General features: G+C 36.9%; 1 protein-coding gene across 1 annotated transcript in view; it reads left to right on the top strand.

Annotated features, from left to right (window-relative positions):
• Positions 1-1,284: 1,284 nt before the first annotated feature.
• LOC132199576 (cysteine-rich motor neuron 1 protein-like) overlaps positions 1,285-20,182 on the top strand; it is a 138,788-nt gene continuing 119,890 nt past the window's right edge. Inside the window, exons 1-2 of the mRNA XM_059624401.1 lie at positions 1,285-1,411; positions 1,816-2,226. Coding sequence (XP_059480384.1) covers positions 1,947-2,226 — 280 coding nt within the window. The 5' untranslated portion in view covers positions 1,285-1,411; positions 1,816-1,946. The remainder of the gene's footprint in view (positions 1,412-1,815; positions 2,227-20,182) is intronic.

Genomic DNA, 20,182 nt, shown 5'->3' with positions numbered 1-20,182 from the left:
CACCTACAAAAATTGGCAAAAAATATTCAAGAAAAATTAGGCTATGATGTTTTAAATAAACAAATGGAATGCTTATCTGATTGTTTTGTTTTTGGGAAATTAAATTTCACGATAAGTTCAAAAATTGCTAGATCGGTATTAGCAAAAAGTTATAAATTGTGATCTAAAGAGACAGACCTGCGGAATAAAAATATTTTTTTATCTTTGCTTTAAAATTATTCAAAAGGTAATGACACGATTTTGATAAAATTTAATTGAAGTCTCCTTATTCTAAAAAAAAATGCTATAAAAATAAATACATTTATAAAATTTTATAAATATCTAACTTTTCTTTTTCATTGTCAAAATAAACGCTGACGCGGTAAAATAAAAACACCCATGTGGGAATTAAAAAATTATCACCTTAAAAATGATGCTCGTAAATTATGAACTGAACTTACGCAAGACGGCTGATGAATTAATGATGTACAAATAATCCAGACGTGTCTGGATGAGAAAAATCTCAGAGAGCGTCGTTTGTTATTGACTAATAATGCCAACAGAAATTCCATACTTTACGGCTCCTGAAAAAAAAATGAGTCAGCATGGAGTTTTAATTACGCCGAATGAATAGAAAATAGAATCAAAATCGTTCACATCTTCACATGTGAACAACGCCGCAGAGTTTTAAATAAATTCTCAATTCATTAAACCATAGATCCCTATGTAACCACAGAAAAATGAAATTTTTTTTACAATAATTGAAAAGGATTTGAATATGTACACACATAACAAAAATTGAATCAATTATGGCTCATTCTTTTACTCGCCTATTACGGATGCTCCAAGCCTCGCAGGAGCCACAAGTTGTAGGCTTTTGATCTCAATTTTTGTCTGTTCTGAGCCAAGCGGACAGAAAACGCTGCAGATTTCTGTCTGTTCTGCTCTCTGACTTGCCTGGTCTTGTACAAAGTTCAAAATATTGACTATTGACGGCAAGCGGAATGCGGAATAATTATGTACTATTTAGTTTATCGAAAAGTTCATGATGAAGGGAAGGGAGTAGGGGGGTTAGTGGGGGCACAGACAGCAGACGTCACACTGGCACGTGGCACGTCGAGTGGTGAATTCTTTTATGTGTTTGTTTTTGTTTTCCAATTTTCGACGAGTTGTGACAACAGTTATGTGGTGACTTGTGCCGATTGCAGGAATTCAAGTCGCTGTGCGCTGGCCGGTGTCCCCACCTAACGAGCGGCAGAGAAGCGGCATCGACGGCAAACGGGGCCTCGGCGACCGGCAAGCTCTCCCGCTCGCGGCTCCTTTCCTTTTAGTCGTGATCTTACACAGGTGATGGCCGGATCTTCTCATTGCCTCTCGCCGCTTGATAAGACGCGCGTGATTATCGATTCAGCGAGTGCTGCTCCAACTGCAGGTAAACAACAAAGTTTTTGTGTTTTGGTTTCTTTTTAAATTATTGCCATATGTATCAATAATTTTAGAAGAAAACAACATAATTATTGTTCGAATTTTATATACGCTTTTAAGAAATTTTACTTCTTACTTAAAATAGTTTTTCCTTTTTCAAGTATCATAATAAATTTACTCATTGCAAATTTTTTCTCTAATTAAAATAATTGAATTATGTACAAAATGGAATTGATAATTTACCCACACTAAATTATGTAGTTCTTCTGCTATTTTGCTGAATTGTTTAATCTTATAACTATTCAGAAAACTACGAAATTTAATTTTAAATTTTATATGCGAGGAAAAATGTAAAATTAGAGGGGAAATTGGAAACTGATTTTGTTGAAGCCACGTTATCTCATTTTATAGGAGGAAGCGCTTGCACAAATCAACCCTGATCAAATTGCCATTACACATTCTAGTGAAATTCCGCGCTGAGGAGATCAAACAAAGTTTCGGGACAAAGTTTTTGCGGTTTTTGCATATTAGAGGTGCGGACAATGCGTTCGTTTGTGCTGGTTCTGCTCGTGTTGGTCGGAACTCGCGTGGAGGCGGCGGGGGCGGTTCACTGCGTGTGCAGCAGCCCTGGCGAGTGCGAGCCCCTGACGGCGGACGACTGCCCCCAGGGTTCGGCCCTGGTGTGGGACCCCTGCGGCTGCTGCAGGGTGTGCGCCCGACTCGAGTTCGAGCCGTGCGGAGGCCCTGACGGTTTCCTGGGCACCTGCGCCAAAGGGCTGCAGTGCGTCGCTGACAACGCCGAATTGAATGGAGTCTGCAGGAGTGAGTACTTTTTTCTATTTCATTTCTTCATTCTTTAAATCTAATTATGCACTGATAGACGGTTCATTTATTTATTCTTCTGTGTGAAATGTTTCATTATTATAAGGTTTTCAATTTTTTTCATGTTAATAAATTGTGGAATGAAATCTTCGAAGCATTTGGAAATGCAGAAGACTCAAGTAAAATTTAAGTGTCATTAAATTAATTACTTTGAAATAATATAATACATTTGAAAAGTTTTACATTTCCGCAGTCAAAAATTTTATTTTATTATCAGTGTACAAGCGAAATGCTGTTTACATTAAATTTTTACTTTTTTGTGAGTTTTAAGCAATAGACGCATTTCAATGGCAAAATTTTCCTGGTACATATTTTATTTTTAAATACTAAAATGCTAAAAAATATGATATTTTAGAGGAAATATATGCAGGAAAAATTGTTAAATTTTTACAGAGAATAATCCTTTGCAAATAGTTTTTGTGCTTTTAAGCCACCATAAACAAATTTTTAATGATAAATTGTGATTTTAAACGTGATTGCCTTATTTTTATTTAATTAAAACCGTTATTTAAATAGTAAACCGGAAAAGCAGCGTAATTAATTGAAAAACGATCATGCTCTTATAATTGGCGCTTATTTATTTTCTCTAGCTAAAAATAGGCAAACGTACAAAATGTTTCCAGGAAGTAAAAATTTACAACACTTAATTGGCATTATTCAAAATAACGAAAATAAACCATTTTTATATTAATGTCTGTTTGAACTGAATTTATTCCCCCTGGTATAGCAACAAAGATAAACAGAGGCCATATTAACTGAACGGACTTCTTCGTAAAAAAAACCATGCACAAATCAGACTTGTCTCGCGAATGCAGCTCAGAAACGATTATTACAGGAGGCCGGTCAAAGCACCCAACCGACATCTGTGTGGGGCGAGAAGCCGTCCGCGGAGGAGAAAGACACGCTGTAAAATTTATTTATTTAATCGTTTGATGTGCGTTTTACATGTTCGCATAATCTTCGTACGGAGCCTTGATCATTTAACAGCGCTACCTTGTTTACGTCGGCTTGGAAAAAAGGCGCGCCTAATTATTTTACAATGTCAATCAACAACGGCGGCGGGAGAATAAAGGAAGCATGCAACCCGCCGACCACCAGCATAACTTATTAAACAACGGAGCCTGAGGTGGCGCGGCCCAAAATTCGTGCCAGCACGGTTTTCGCCACTGCGCGGTAATTATGTCGTTTTTGCAAAATACGCGCGGCGTTGGAGCTAAGGATCGTTACTAATGGGAATAATTAAGTGAAAAGAGAAAGGATAGTTCGCGAACTCATGCCAAATGAATCGTATAAGCGTGTGTTCTAAAATGTACCCCTTTAGACATAAAAAAAAAATATATTTCTGATTAAATTAATCAAACACAATTGATTCCCTCTAAAGAAAAGTTTGATTAACTAAAATAAATCTGAAATTGAATTCATTTTTTCACGGAAACTTGTGTGAATTTTTTGGGCATTTCAATAAGATGTCGGAATTTTCATTCTTTCACTCTGGTCGTCATATTGTGTAAAGCAATTTTTCTTACAAAAGCAATGAATGCCCTTCAAAAAATTGAGATTAGATTATCAGCGCATTTTCATGGTGTACGCATTTATTTACGCGAGCAGGATGCGGTATTTTGATAAGCTTATTTTCTGCTATTAATTGTCTGAAAACAAACTGTGGTGGTCTGGCTTGGACTAATTTTAATTTACTGCGCGATTGCACATTCCGACCGACGAAGAATCTATTTCAATCCTTTTTGCACAATGATGTGTACGTGGAATGTGAAATGTGAGCGCCTTTTAATGGTGCAACGCATAACATCATTACTCTTGAAAGCTGCCAGCTTTGCTTTTAGCCAGATATCGAGACAATCTGCCGGATTAGCTTTCTATTTTCCTCGGAATTATCAATTCAGCCGTATTTTGACTTTCAAGAATGGTAATTTGATAACCAATGTTGAAATAAGACCATCAAATGATTGACAACAGCACCTTTCTCTTTAATAATCTTGTCAAAGTTAATCTCAAAGAAAGCTCAAGATTTCCGTTTTATGCATAAAATAATTAAGTAGAGAAGAGAATTAAACAAGTTTAAAGTCAGATTTACGAGAGAATTCGGCTGAAAATGTCATTCTGTACACGCGCCATAGCGTATTGCGCAGCTAATGGAATGGGTTGTTCTGCCTAATGCTCGAAGTTATTAAAAATTTAGCGCTCCAAAAGTTGCCCTGGCAGAGAAATGTTCACAAGTTCAAAGTGGAGGAATTAAAGTTAATTGCGCACTTGTAATTCAAAACTTTGCGTCCGCAAAAGTAATCAATACCTTTGTTATCACTCCTAGCCACAAAGTGGGTCATTGTCAAAACGTTCACTTGAGTTTGGATATTTTTTTTCTCGGTGTGAATAGATTTACTATAAGTGTCGTCCTACTGCGCGTCTAATCGCAATTTGTCGCAAATACTTGAACGCGAAAATGATTTTTCCTTATCTCCGCAAAGCCTTAATTTCATGCGCTGCTGATTAGATAAGACTGGCTCTCACTCTCTCACGCCTTCATTCATGTATAAAGCGAATTGCTGGCAATATCCTCTCAAGTGTTTCTTTCTTTCTCTTCGCCAGTGCTGACATTTCGCGTCTTGCCGCAATTCGTTTCAAGGGGTCGCTCTCAAAGTTCCTTTTGTTTTTCGTTCTCTAATGAATGAAGGGCGAGTCGCCCACTTATTTTTCAATCAAAGACTGAGTGACTTCGCCTCTCCTTTTGATAATTGTGGAGAGCTTGCGAGAAAAGCACGCTGTCTGAAGAATATTTCTGCTTTTGTTATCTCTTATCTTTGGAATCTTTAGTGGCGAGATCTTCATGTGAGCACCACTGTTTAAGTTATTTATTATGTAAATTAATGTTGGATAACGGAGGAATTCCTCTTTGTGATATCAGACTAAAAACGTTTTTATGCCAACTTGAAGTAACTTTCAGCAATTAAAAAAATTGCACATGTGAAAATTTCGGAAAATTAAATTATTTTCTAATTTATCATAAAAGAATGAAACAACTTCTGCTTTTTAACGATCTAAACAGATAACAGATTAAAAGCAGCTAGTTTTTAGGTAGAGCTTGTTGTGTTGTTTAAAATACCATTAAATTAAAGTAAAATACATTATTTTTTTTTTAAGTTTCCAAATTAATTAAATGCAATTTTTAATCTTAATTGAAGAGGGGAAATTATAAAATTTAATTTGAATCCTTTCAGAAATTTTTGGAAATACGATTTATTAATATTAATTTAATACAAACATTTTTATTATTATTATTTGTTGTTCTCGTAGATAAAAAAAATTTAAAATTTGAAAAAGAGAAGAACAAATAGCAGAATTCGGTCTGGCAATACTTCCAATAACAAAAGAGACTCGGCCGCCGCGGCTATATTAAGCATAATTGCCAAATGAATTATATAAAATTTCCCTGTGTATGTAGAAGATCAGAAGCAACATATAATTACTAAATAAGTAATAAAAATAATAGCAAAAAAATCTGAGAATCTGAACATAATATAATTTTTATTTTTTTTTACAAAAGTTTTTTGCTCGAAATCAGGTTTACCATCCAAAACTAATCATATTTCTCTATCACATGCAAAATTTTGAGTTTGAAAACTAGCAAAGTTAACCCTTTTTCATGCTTGTTTTGCCGCTTTTTGCCAGTGTACGTGACAAGGTTCTCATTCCAATAATACTCTAGAAATAAAAAAGGCAAACGACAGCAAGAGTGTAAGAGCGGAAAGGTCGGCGAGCCGCAAAAGGGCAAAAGCCCGCGAGAAATAGCTCCGGCCTTGCATAAAATGTGCATATCGATCGGGGCGCGAGTTGTGGGCCGGTTCGCACGATTAATTTCGCACTTGACACTATCAATGGGCCGATATCTGCGTGTAATAATATTATTCGGCTGCCGAGGATTGATGATTGGCCGGCAGCATTCTCATCCAAAAAGCAGCGTTAGATGAATCAAGGAAAGAAAGAGAAAATGAGCCGCCGCGCCGCAGAAATCAATTCCGAGAGAAGAAGAAGAGAGGCCGCCATAAATCACGAGACGTTCGATTTTATCAGCAGCCACGCGAACCGACAATATTTTTCTACTCGTCTGTTTTAATTTGCATGGCGCTGGCGCCACTTTTTAATTACGTCCCCTGGGATCAGAGGCGAACAAAAGAGAGCCGGAAAAGAAAAGTGCGGTGGCACCCACGCCACTTTCCGACTTTCGCCCGGGCGCTTTGTGACGCAAGATTTTAGCTGGCTTTGTTTTATTTTCTGCACCGCCGGCTTTTTGATCGCTGAAATTCCCAAAGCAGTAGTTTGTCGCTCAGATCCCGTTCATTACTATTCTAAAATGGGACTCGCCTTTTGTAGGAAGGAGAAAATTTAGTTTAAATACTTCTAAAATGTAAAAATTACAATTTAATTGTATAGTTGTTTTTTTCTGCTTAACAAAACTAAAGCTTTCATGTCGGTGGTGTTGAAGTATGAAATTCGAATATTTCTTGTGGCATGAAAATCAATTGACCGAGCGCAAACGTGAAAAGACAAGCCTACAAGGTCCATGTACCATGAGCCATTGAATGCAAAACAATGTGCGAAACAGCACGGGCACGACGCGGCGAAATTTTGCTCTCCAATCTACCTGTTGGAGCGGAACAAAACGGCCGTGTTAGGTGCATTTTGTTGCGGCGCACGTTGCAAAAGTGAAGGGCGGTTCCAATTTTTGTTCAATTAAACCGTGGGAGATAAGATTGATTGCGTTTAAAAGGCTTTGATGTTTTCGATTCGAACGAGGAGACCACCTCAAAAGGTGAAGGCATGGCTAAATTGAGATTTTTTGACGCGCTTGAGAATGATAATGTTTGCACATAACGAAACGCCTTATTTATATCGCGAGGGCTTGAATAAATTTTTAATGTATTTTCAAAACACATTATTTTTTTATTAAATTATTGGATTATGCAAATAACAAGAATTGTAATATCTAATTTTATTAATTAAAAAATATTGAGAAGTTTTTAAGAGAATATTTAAATTTACTTTTACGAATTTGTGTTCAATTAATTAATTATCTGTATAATATTTTTTATGAAATTTAAATATCTTTGTTTTAAATGAAACTTTGATTAAATTCTCTTATTTTATGAACATATTTATTTACTATTTTCGCGTGAAAACTAATTTCCAAAAGGCTTTCAATGAGGTTTCTAATAACCCCCAGATATTGATACAATAAAACATGATTGTTTTAATTGTTTTTGAAATAAATTCATATCGATCTTCATCTTCATACTATATTTTTTTGTCTAGAGAGCTTCCCTTTTTGTAGATTGAGCTCATAAGGCATTAGTTCAGAGAATAAGAACACATAGTTGCAGGCGAGTGCACTTCACTTTAGACTTATACGTCATGCATTTATCTTGATCTTCGGTATGACGTGCGCTTTATAAATTCATCCACGAGCAGCAGGAGCTGCAACGAGAAAGAACTCTCTGCGCACTACATTTATCTCCCCCTGTCAACTGCAAAGGTCAACTCAAGCCAAGTGCATAAATAATGCGAGCGTAATGTGCATCGCACGCCTCGGGGGTTGATTGTGATTCACGTTTTAATTAGCATTAATCAGTGGTGGTGGAAACGACTGTGATGGGTAGGAAGCGATCCCTTGAATGTTGTAACGTGGCACGTCATATTATACATAACTTTCAATTAGACTGCGCACCGAGGATGATGAATCTATTTTGCTTGTGCCTATATATGGCCATGTTTGACGGTGCAACGCGTGTTGCTTTGCTAATTGAATCGGAAGGGAAGTAAATTGTGTGGGCACCATAAATTATAGCCAAGGTACTCGCCGACCAAACAGGTCTGCTTGTGTTTCGTTATCAGTGAACGGAAGAGAAAACGCCTCCATGTGTTAATTGTTGGTTTTTAAGGAGGCGCATGAGAAAATTCCGCTATGTTGTAAATCAACTAGACTTGACAAAAATGCTCTCAATTAGTCATCCCTGTTTTGTTACTATTACTACGCGGTAAAGCCGATAAATTCTATGGTAAGTTGTGTTTAAAGTCAACTTTTCCCATATATGTGTTTTTTAAGTCTTTTATTGTTTTGGAAAAACAATATCCTGCTCCATATTTCTCGGCTGCAAGATTATTTATGACAGAAATTAATATTTGAATTTAATTTTAAATTTTTCTTAATTTTTTTGGATAAATTTATTTCTTAGTTTTCCACTCTATTGCAAATTAAATTTTTAATTTTTGAGCAATTTTATTTTAAGATATGATTTTTTTTACAATTGAAGTCAGAAATAGAGAAACGTTGTTTTTAGCATATAATTTTACCTTCCTCTTGGCGGTGTACTTAATGCACTATGTAATGATGCATTAAATTTATTTTCATATTGCTATGTCGCAAAATTTGCACCATTTTAAATCACCTTTCATTGATAAATTTATATAAGTTTTCCTTGTGTTTTGTTCTATGAGAAATCTGAGAAATATAGTGCAATGTAAAATTTCCCGCAACAGTTGAAGTAGTTGTCGCGATTGTTTCTAGAGTCCTTCAACTGTTCACATTAATTAAAACCTACGCTCTTTATTGATTTGAATTCTGCGAAGTAGTTACTGACTCTTTACATAATTTAATCAACATGCATTTCTTGAAGCGAAAGCAAATTATGTTTGCTGATGCCTTGTACGTTGACATTGCAGATGTCAACAAAGGCAGCTAACTTTTATTATGCAAAACTTTTTAATTGGGGCAATTTTTTGCTGATTATTGTAAATATTAATTTTAATGGTCTCACTGCCATAGAAATCATCACAAAGCGTAATAAAAAATATATTAACAATAATAGTTAGAAATAAAAAGTATTTCACCTTTAGGCTATTTAATTGAGCATAATTAAATAAATTGAACCTTTTAAAATTACATAGCTCCTCTATTATGTGTAATCACAGCTACATTAATTATGGGCACACACATATATTCTGCTGCAATTCTTCAATGCAGATCGGCCTATCACATATTCTGCTGATGGTCGGCTCACATATAATTTGATAGATAATTAACCAAGCTAATTACCAGTGATTAGAACGGGCTCGGTTTGCGTGGGAGCGCCAACTTGGCGTACGCGTAATTGGGGCAGATATCGACGCCTAGCTGGCGCTAATTAGCGTGCATACGTTACGTACTACTTGCTCTAATGTCTGATTAAATTATTTAATCACGAGCTGTCTGCAGATAAATTGGATTCCGGCGCGCTACTATTTGTGATATTATTTTCCGTCATTGTCCTTGTGCGGCTTCCTCGCATTATTTTAGTCATTTGTCAGCAAAGCGGATGATGAAAAATTAAATTCAATGCAAGAGTTTCTGAAAGATAGAAACACTTTCATAATATTAAAGAGATAAAGACACGACGAGTTCCTTGAATTTTCAATTGCTTATGAAATTAATCGAAATTTTTAAGTTTTTGTTTCACATAATGTCATTTTTGTATTATGACAATAAATATTTCAAGTCACTGAGCTCTCAAGGAACTTTTATCATGGTCTTATTTTATTATTCAGTTAAAGTTACGTGATTGGAGAACATTTAATTAAATTCAAACATGTTTACAGTGATAAAGTGTTAAAAAATTTCCAATTGCCGCAAAAATTACTTTTGAAAAATATTTACACCTAATAAATATTTTGCGCTGGCGAAATTCGTGCAAAAAAACTTTTCTACAATTTTTCGTCTACCTGGATTTCTCTGTTAAAAAAAGCAATTAAGATTAAGAGATGTGAAACGTTTTTGTCGCTTATATTATTGCTTTTTTTGTCCTCATTGTTACAATCGCATTGTTTTCATGTTTACATTCTATTATTGAAAAACAATTTGTCTGTAAGAAAGAGCTTACAGTAAAAACGCTTAAGAGGGTCTACTTGATTAGTTCTCTTCCATAAATAAAATAAATCCCATTATCCCAGAGGCAGACTTTTTGAAAGACCAATTATTAACTTCTTGTATTGCTGTTGCGCCGTTTACTTTTATTTCATTTTTTCAAAGGCATGCGAATCATTTTGTCAAATGCGGAATGGCTGTTGCCGTACGCCTCGTCGAAGTTGCGAAAGTAGATTTGTGGGAAATTGGGCAAGTGTCAAAGGCGCTCCGAAAGACAAATTGCCCTGGATAAATATTTTCCGGCTGGACGTGACGTGGGCCTTTGCAGCAAATCGAGGTGAAAAGCCGTTCGCCGAAAAAGCACACCGGCTTTTTTCTTCATTCAAGGCACGCGTGGCACGAGTTAACTTTTCAAAATTTTTTCTGTAGGCAATGCGTGTAGCAACGAAAATGAGATAATACACATGAATCACGGAGGTGCAAAAGTTTATGAATTTCCAACGAACAAGCCCCAACGGAGTAAGCGTGATTTTTATGGAAATGAAGCTAAGGGAGGAGAGGGGTGTTTCAATATTTACACAGCGGAAAATGAGGATATTTCAGCAAAGCATACATTTTCCAAATTTTGATTCGACTGGAATTCGTGTTAATTAGCTGAAAACACACATTGCTATTGGTTTTCTCCTCGGGCAAACATTTTTTACGCGTTTATGTTTGCTTTGAAAGTTTATTAATTTCCTGCATATTTGTTATTATTTTAGTAATTTTGGCGCATAGAGATATTTGCAGTTGCAAGGGAATATCAACATTCTTTACCAACCGATTTTGATTCAGCAAATAAAAATAAATGGCCGTAGAACAATTTGTACGATGGTCAGGCCATTTTTATTAAGTAATTATAAATTTATCCCAACCCAATAAAGTAGAGGAGGAAGGTAAACTAATAATTGTAAGTCTCTACTTCAATGTTTATTGATTGATATTAAACAAAGTTTTGTTAAAATTTTCTACCATAAAATTTTTCGTGAATTATAATTGTATTAAATTTTGTTTTTAAGAAAAACTTTTCAATGTAAATATATTTACGATTATTACGGATTTTATGTTAAACACAATTTTTTTTCAAACTCTAATTTAAAATGTACCATTCTATTCTTTAATAATGAATCTTGATTTATTTATTTATTTCCTTGTGGTAATGCGGGCTGCATAAATTAGAGATTTCAATTTATTAATAAAGTAAAATAAAGGATTGCAGCAAAAAGATCAATAATTATTTTTTATTTTCGTTTGATTTATTCTTTCAATTGAGAATTACGTCGTTTAATATTGTTAGGTGGCGTTCCCCGATGCTGAAATTATGCCCACGCACTTACGACACCCTCAGAACTTTTGGGAAATAGACTCGGTCAAGAAGGGTTTCGATGTCGCTATTAATTTTATCGAAACCTTCATCATCAACAAACTCAAAAGTTTGCGAGTGAGCAACGCCGAAGGACGAGAAGTTGGTTGGCGGCGAGCTAGGGAAGAGGAACAAAAACTCTTGTTTGTCTCCTTTGTTGTTGTTACCGACGAGAGAGCGCAACTTCTTTCTCTCTCATCGGCGGCAATTCGATCAGCCGCGGGGGCTAAGTGAAAAAAGCAAACTGCGACTTTTTGTATTGCTCTTATCTATACGGCACTCTCGAAACAGAACGAAATTGTATATCTTATCTCGGAAATTAGGCAAACAGGCACAAATCAATGCCGCGTTAGTGCGTGCTTCTGCGCTGAAAATTAAAAGGCAGCGAGCGCAGGCTGCTCTCTCATGTTATAATAATGAATCACTCGCTCGCAGGCCTCTCTGTTGTTCTAATCACGCGCTCGGATCAAATAACAATAATTTATTTCCAAGTCGACGCAGAGAGTCGACCGCGAAACCGCAACTCAAAACAGCACGCACATGACAAATTTTAGCCCGTTTGTGACGCAAAAAGCAGCGAATTTGATACACAAAGAAAGTCAGCCTGCCTACTGATTTTGACATCAAACAAAATCATTTTCAGCTGCAAATGAAGATATTAGTGTTGGCTCAAGTTGCGCATGATAAATTAGAATTCTGCAAATCTCTAAATATGTTTTCTCTTGAAAACCAATTCTATTTGTTTTTACAATTTGGTAAGAGAATTGATATTTAATTAAATAATTATTCATTTTTTAAATATATATTCATTTTTTAAATTAGAAAAATATTCTTTGAAAAATTTAAAAATGAATAACAGTTTTTCCAATTTTTATACATTTATAATTAAATTTTGATAACTAATTTTTTTGGATTTTATCCATCTTAAGTAACGTAAATTGCATAATAGTTTGGAAGAAATTCATAAAACTGAAAAATTCATTTATTTGGCAAGTTAAAAGAACCAAAAATCGCTTAGATCCGAAGTATTATTTATTGATACATATTGTCATTTTATGAGGGAAAAATAAAATTTTGAGCAGGAAATTTTTTAATTGTTAAAGAGTGACCTGATCGATTTCTGATTTCATTTTTTTTTTAAATCAAAAGTAAGGCTGAATATAACACATTTCCTTAACATCCAATCCAACTCGGTACCGAACGTAACTTCTCCTCGCCCCGCGTAATATTGATTACAATTTGAAGGGTCACGGCCGCAGAGCGCGGCAGAGTCAGATTTGCGCTCCGTGTGATTGACATTCGAGCGTGATGCGATAGCATCGTCTCCTCCGTTCTCTATATTTAGTCGTGTACGTACCTGCACTCCAGTCAGATTTAATCTCACTCTGTACTTCGCCTTTGCAATAGTCCCAAGACGGTATTACACTAGCAAGGAGAGGAAACAATAAGAGCGCGCGATAGACGCGCCTGCTGAGTAGAAAGCACCACGTACACGTCTGGCTTGCGTGTTGCATAAGTTGCCGATTGAGCGCTGAACTCTAATGAGTAATTAGACAAGGCGGTAAATAAACAAGTTTCGGCAAAGGTGCGGTGAAATTGCTTGTCCGAGATAAGCGCGGGACCTTGAAATCTGCTTGAAATATTATATGACAGCGTTTTATTTTGATGGCGAGGAAGAGGTGGTTATACTTTCTGCTGATAAGGCTTAATTAAAGAATTTAATAGTTTTATCTGATAAAAATTACCAAAACAAGCTCGGAATATTTCAAACGCATACTCTAAAAATTTCCTTCATTCCGGAACAATTTTTCTTCGTTTTCTCGTAAAAATTGCAATTTTCCTGGGATGCATTCCATTGTGAAAGAAACCTGAACATCAATTTTTCACCGGCTTGGGCATTACCTGTGCGCACGGCACGTCTGCAGATATAAATCACCACGCCCACCCACACAGGTCTGGCGGCAACCCATCGCTCTCGGCGCCTGCTGGAATATCATGAAGATGCGCGCAAAAGAGTTGCCAATAAAATATGCATCAGCGCGCGGGAGCAAAGCAAAGTGGCGGTGTGCTTAATGTTGCGAAAGGCAACCATAAAAGCGGCTCAACTCTTTTTTGCCGCCGTTCAACGAGTGCGCATCATTTTTAACTGTCCGCCAGATCATCCATCAGCAGCTAGCGCGAAGAGACACGCACAACAGTACAATACAAGTGAGAGAGCCGACGAAAAAGAAGAAACGCATCCATCCACCTTCATCTGCAGCAGCTAATTGTGCCCTCGCTCCGAATACAACCAAGATTATATACCAACTTTTTCCTGCTCCATCGCCGCTTCGCCTACTTCCTTTTTTGCAACCCCCATTGATACACAGACCCTCGCTCGCGCGCTATCGGCGCCCGGAATTGAACCCTTGCACGGATACAAAACGAGTGGCAGGAAAGAATGAGACTACCGGGTCGCAGGATAACTTTTTCGACCGGCCAACTTTTCGCTTCCCCGCAAGGGAAGAGGGAGAGATAAACAAATTTTCTGGTTCGGAGGCTAACTTTGTCGTATAAGCCAACTCCGATATCTTTTAAGACCATTCAAACTGTCATTAGAGTGATTATTTTATTTGGTGACTCGACCTTTTAAAATTGTGAGTTTTGAGGGCAAAATTTACGAGTTCCAACTGCTCATTAGAGACCCTTTCAAAATCTGTGAATCTCACAAAACGTCCTATTTCAAAACCAAATGTCTCTAAGGCTCGAATCTGCAAATCCTCCCAGATGAGACCATTTCCCTTTTAACCCTTTTCTACGGGACGGGATGGGCATCTCTCTTTTGTTGCGCTCACCGAGAGGAATGAGCATCCTTCTTTTTTTTTCCTTTTGCAAAGTCAGAGAGTGAGTGGTCGAGGGAAGAAGGAAAGAGCGACGGCAGTTCATCGCCGATGGCTTGGTGGCCGCAAAAAGGGCATGAGAGAGCGCACGCAGCGCGTTTTAATTAAGTTGGCCATTCTGCGGTTGGATTCTCACTCGCACATGTTTGCCGATAATATGTTCGTACGTAGAGGAGCTGCTCACTTGCCAGCATATTGAGGCCGTATTAGCCGAAACTTCGCCCCAATTAATCAACCAGCTCCGTCACCACTGATTCGATATCAACGGTCGCTGGCGCTCCTTTGCATGCCAAATACCAGAACAAAGTTTTCTGATACATTCAAATTCCCCTAAACGATCGATTTCAATTTGAACCGAATGCTTGACTAACACTAAATATTACAGAGATTTATTTTTAATGCATATTGTTATTTTTTAATAATAATTAAAATTAAAATAATAAAAAGGAAAAAAAGATTAATTGATTTTGAAATTTTAAATATTTCATAAGATGTAATTTAGCAGGTAAATGTAAACGTATTCACTTCAACAATAATTTGCTAATTTTTTTTTTAAATTTATGCTGTTCATACATTTAATTTCATTAATAATGTATCGGTTTTGTCGTTGCTGCATATTAGCTTCATGCTTCATGAGTGTGCATTTTCTATTATATATCAACAAATAGATCAAAAGGAATTTTATGAGCTGCGGCTAACTAGGACGTGAAAAACGCAATTCGCAACATCACTAAAAACACGGCAGTGTTCTCGTTATAAAATTAATTAATTACAACAATACCCGTTCTCTGGTAATTTACGTGGGCGCACATGGAAATGAGAGGTTGTACACACAATGTACCGCACATACACGAAAAACAAAAGCGCAACCGCCGCTGTATAAATGTTAGTGTGCCATTTTGATGTACCATCATTTCAATGATATGCATTAATAAAGTCAACCGGCATGACACACAGGACTATTTTATCTGCGGCCATCTAGGTACACGGAAAATTAATCCTGCTGGCGGGCACAATGCCGACAGTCGTACAATAAATAGTATCGCAAAATGGTGTGAACGTTGATGATGAGCTAGAGCAAGATTATCATCTCTCGATGTAAATGCAAATTTATTCTTTTAATACGACGGGAAAGTGAGAAAAAAAAGTGAAATGGGTGTAATAGAACTGCAGCACCAGTGGAGCGAGATGAAAAATAAATGAGGATTTGCGAGCTATTACACGAGTTCTGCATTATTTTCGCTTCATTCCCCGCTCTGCTATGCGGACGATTATTATTATATTGTCAGAAAGGCCATTCGTCACTCATGGTCAGTCAGGAAAGAGTAGTCAGTGCAGAATATTGCATTTTCAATAGACTATTAGGTGCCAAAGTGTCATTGTAATAATTTTGCAGCTATAGTGCAGTGCTTAACTTTTAAAATGCGCTCTTGTTGCTACATTTTTTAAAGTATTGATCGAACTGGTAGACAAATTACGCTTTTGTGATGAACATTGTATTGAAATTGCTTTTTTTGTCATAAGCGAAAAAGAGAAAATTGTGAAATGCGCCAGTTTTTGTGATCAAAATTTTCTCCGTGCTCCTTTTTTACCGGCTCAAATAACTTTATTCCGCGAACACGTAATAACTTTATTCGCCTTGGCCATTACTTCAAAGGTAATTTTCGCAGCAATTTTGAATCTCGTGTCTCTCAATAACAATAATTGAGTTGTCACCAGCTTCAAACAGAAAGGTCCGACGCACGTTGCGTCTCCCGTTGAGAGAGAGAAAAGGATGAAAACGTGCGCTGCGGAAATTACGAAAAACCCGCAACGTTGGCGCGGAAAGAGCGAAGAGGAGCTTTTATTTTTCTCACGTCGCAACAACCTTGCTAAGGACATAATTTTTTTTATAATTTAATCTAATAAGTCAGAGACGCGGAAGTCTGTCAGTTTTTATCATATTCTTTTGCACGAGGGGTGTATTTATAATTGCGTTAAAATCCTTGCGGTCAGCTCCGTGGCGTGGACATGCCGTCGAGAGTAATCAAGTTTCCTCGCGAGAAATACAGGGAGAAGAGCGAATGTTACAAAATAGACACGAGTGGAGTAATATGCAAAATACTGGCGGGCACAAAAGGGGTGCGGAATCGGCCGCAGTGACCCGGCACCAGAAAGATGCTCTCATTTCATTACGATGCTCTTTCCCTCGTGGAATGGAATTCATAACCGACCGACCTCTCTTCTCGCTCTGCACTCGCGTAATTTACTCTTGTGGATGTATGAACTGCAAAATGGATAAATCTCGCTGGTTATTTCCACTCTAAATGCCGCCAGACGTAGCGGTTCAAATGTTTTTCTAGGACGCGGATTAATAATAAATCGTTTTCATGGCGAGATGAGACAGTCATGGGAAATCGAGTTAATAAATACTGCAAAATGGTCCAGTTATTCAAAGTTGCGAAACTCGTCGTGTCACACCCGTCGTGTTTTCAAATTAGGCGAATTTTCTGTCATGTCCAGTTGCTTGACACAACGCTAATTTGCAGGACCATTAATTTGCGACCTTTCCTGCCAAAAATGAAGATTAATGTGCTCGACGGCAATATTTTTCAATCAGTCCGACACATGCGTTATTTCCGAGTAATTTAAAATTTAAAGGGAAATATAAACACAGATTGCATTCAGTGTAATATTTGTTTTGATCATAAAATTGTTGAGCTCCGCACAAGTACAATAAAAATTTTACACGGATTATTCAAGCAAATGCGATTTGCAGAACATTTATGGTAATAGCTGGTTATAAAACGTCTCATCCGCCAAATATCCTTTTTCTCAGTCTACTGCTCCGCAATTTCGCAAATTGGCTGCCTTCCAGCGACCTTGGGCATGCACGATTATTAAGACTTCAAATTGATAATCGATGGGCAAAATAAAATTCGCTCTGCCCAATAATTTCTCCGCGGTGAAATAAAAAACCAGTACCTCTCGTAAAAAGGCTGAAATATATAAGTCTATGGCGGATTGGCCATCTTTTTTGTTCTGTGTGGTCGTAGATTGTGTCCAAGGGTGAAATTATTTGCCGAGTTTAGTGCCAGGACAAGACATGCCAGGCACTTTAATGCGATATGGATACTGCGAACTAGATAAAGGCGCGGGCAGAGAGAGCAGATTGTGCCATGCCGTTGAAGGAAAAAAATGTTTGCGCGGTCTCGTCTTTTTCTGTGCAAACGGGCTCAAATTTCAATTTTCTCAAGAGCTGTGCAACAAAGCGGCCGAAAAACGCTGCCAAAAAGGGCACACGCGCTGCCTGCATAAATATTTTTAAGATCTCGGTTGACGACGAAGAGAAAAGGTAGTTCCTGGTGAGCCGCTCTCCTTTTGCGCCACTTCTCATGCAAATTCCCCGCAATAGGATCTTTCAAAAGAGCTGCCTGCGTCTTTTGGCAGTCGAGCGGAGCCCAATGAGATGTGAAATTATATTCAATAATCGTTTCGCGATCCGCTTTTCCTCTGAAGATATATATTATATTCTATTCATCTAGCTTTTATTGCTTTGCCTTTAATGCATATACCATTTTTCTCAAATATATAATTTCTCTTTCATTGCAAATCTATCAAATTTTGCGCCAGCATAATATCTGTAAGCAGAAAAATATTGAAGAGGTATCCTAGAAAACGAACAGCATTAATTGATTTGTGACATTTGTATTGAAATTTTCATAAACCATATTATGGATAATTCACCTGCATTTTTACGAATGTATCCTTGCAAAGGGCTAAATACTGAGAGCATAATCAAAACAATATATGACTGAGCAATTGGACAATGGCACATCCTGAGAATCAAATGCTTTAATTGGGTTAATGAATCTCTGTTTTGACGATTACTTCTGCAACCATTTTTTTTTTAAATTTCAGTAATACAATTTTGCCCAATTCAGCTTTCAGAAACAAATTTGCAAGTGTCCTAAAATGAAATAAAATTTGGCATTAAATTGATTCATCAAAACAATTTTTAAGTGCGTTTTTTATGTTTTATAAGTTTTTAATTTTCCTGGATACAATTAAAATGAATTTTCACCGTTATCAGTTTCAACTTCTTTAGCACTGACACGCATCAATATGTTTTCTGGTCTCAATTTTAAATTATTTTTATTAAAAATCACCGGACATTCTCTGCCTAAATTTATCATTCACTTTAAATTTTCACTGAAAATTCAAATGGACAATCTACTGCAGTGCAGCACAGAAAATGAAGATAAATTTGCAAATTTGCCTTTATTACGCTTTACACTGTAATTTCATTTGGAGCAAGGAAAACTTCGCCGTGAAATTAACTACATTCGTATGTACACTTGCGAGAGAACTACTTTTTTGCACGCAGCAGAGCTCTCTGCTCGTCGGCCACTGAAATTAATTGTGAGGCTGCAGAGGGCGTAAATCATATGGGCAAAGTTGGGCTCTCGCGACCGCACACTCTCTCTACAAAGTGGACTGCCGCTGACCACACGCGGTGGCGGCCCAAAAATATCGAGTCGGTGGGCAGCAGGGCACGCACCACTCCATGCGTGATGACCTTTTTATCCGGGCCACGGCTTCCTCGGAAACATACGCGCCGGCTGGATTAATGAAACAAATGGCTGGCGCTTTGCAGAGAGACGCGCGGCGTGAGCCAGCTAGAGGATCTGATGTGCTGTCCGCCGCAGTTGCACGGCAAAAAGTTCTCTGTGCCTACACTCGCTATAGGCTGGGTGGATTTTGTCCCGCGAGCTGCCTACGTGCGTCAAACAGCCCCGCTTTAGCCCTAAGCCGGGGTGTAAACACTTTAAAGCGGCGGACCTCTAAAGCACTTGACAACAGAAAATTTTGCAGGACCTGAAAATAAATTAAGCCGTTTCAGCGAATCGCTTTTTGTGCGTATGTGTTATCAGCAGTGTTAGTGTTTTGGACTCTGGCTATACGTCAACTACACTCAACAAAAAATATAAAAATAGTAAATTTTTATTTAGGAATACAAGGTACAATGAACCTAGAATTATTACATGCTGATTTGGAAATTTTCTGAACAATCATTTCGGTAACTTAATTAAGAAGGACAAAATAAACATTTAAGATGGATCCTGCATAACTGGAAAATGGTTTTGAACGACTTATTTTAATGGTTTATAGAAACCATTCTTATAGGATTTTGCAGTTTTTAGTATTTGAAAAAAAAATGTGTTTTAATAATTATTTTTTTATAGTTTTAATTGTTTTACCAGTAACATAGATTTTCAAATTAGAATTTTAAAATGTAATTTTTTTATAAATTCGTATTTAGCTTCATGTTGTTCTTTGGGCTCACAAAATCAATTAATTGCATTTAAAAAGCAAAATATTAATCATATGATATGACTAACTTTGAAAAGGCAATATTATTTAGATTTCTAGATCGTTTTTCTGTCGTATGGTACGCGCATCTTATCTGTAATATCTGTAAATAAATTATATTACTTTATAAATGTAAATTCTACAAACATCACTGCTGCACGGCTGCCCCTTAGTCATAAGTCATAAAATTAAAAAGTGATTAATTGCAACTACTACTTGTGGATCTATCATTGAATCTATTAGATTAAATTTCAGAGATTGCCCAGAATTGCTCGTTAAACATCCAGAGAGTCAGATTGTGATCAAATTTATTCTCAAAGGAAACTTTTATCTCCATTTTACAACACCATAAAC

This window comes from Neocloeon triangulifer, unplaced genomic scaffold, assembly GCF_031216515.1.
Source record: "Neocloeon triangulifer isolate White Clay Creek 2 clone unplaced genomic scaffold, ASM3121651v1 ptg000014l, whole genome shotgun sequence".
In the NCBI taxonomy this organism is placed as follows: Eukaryota; Metazoa; Arthropoda; class Insecta; order Ephemeroptera; family Baetidae; genus Neocloeon; species Neocloeon triangulifer.
The sequence above is the reverse complement of the archived record's forward strand: the minus strand, read 5'-3'. Positions and strand labels throughout refer to the sequence as shown.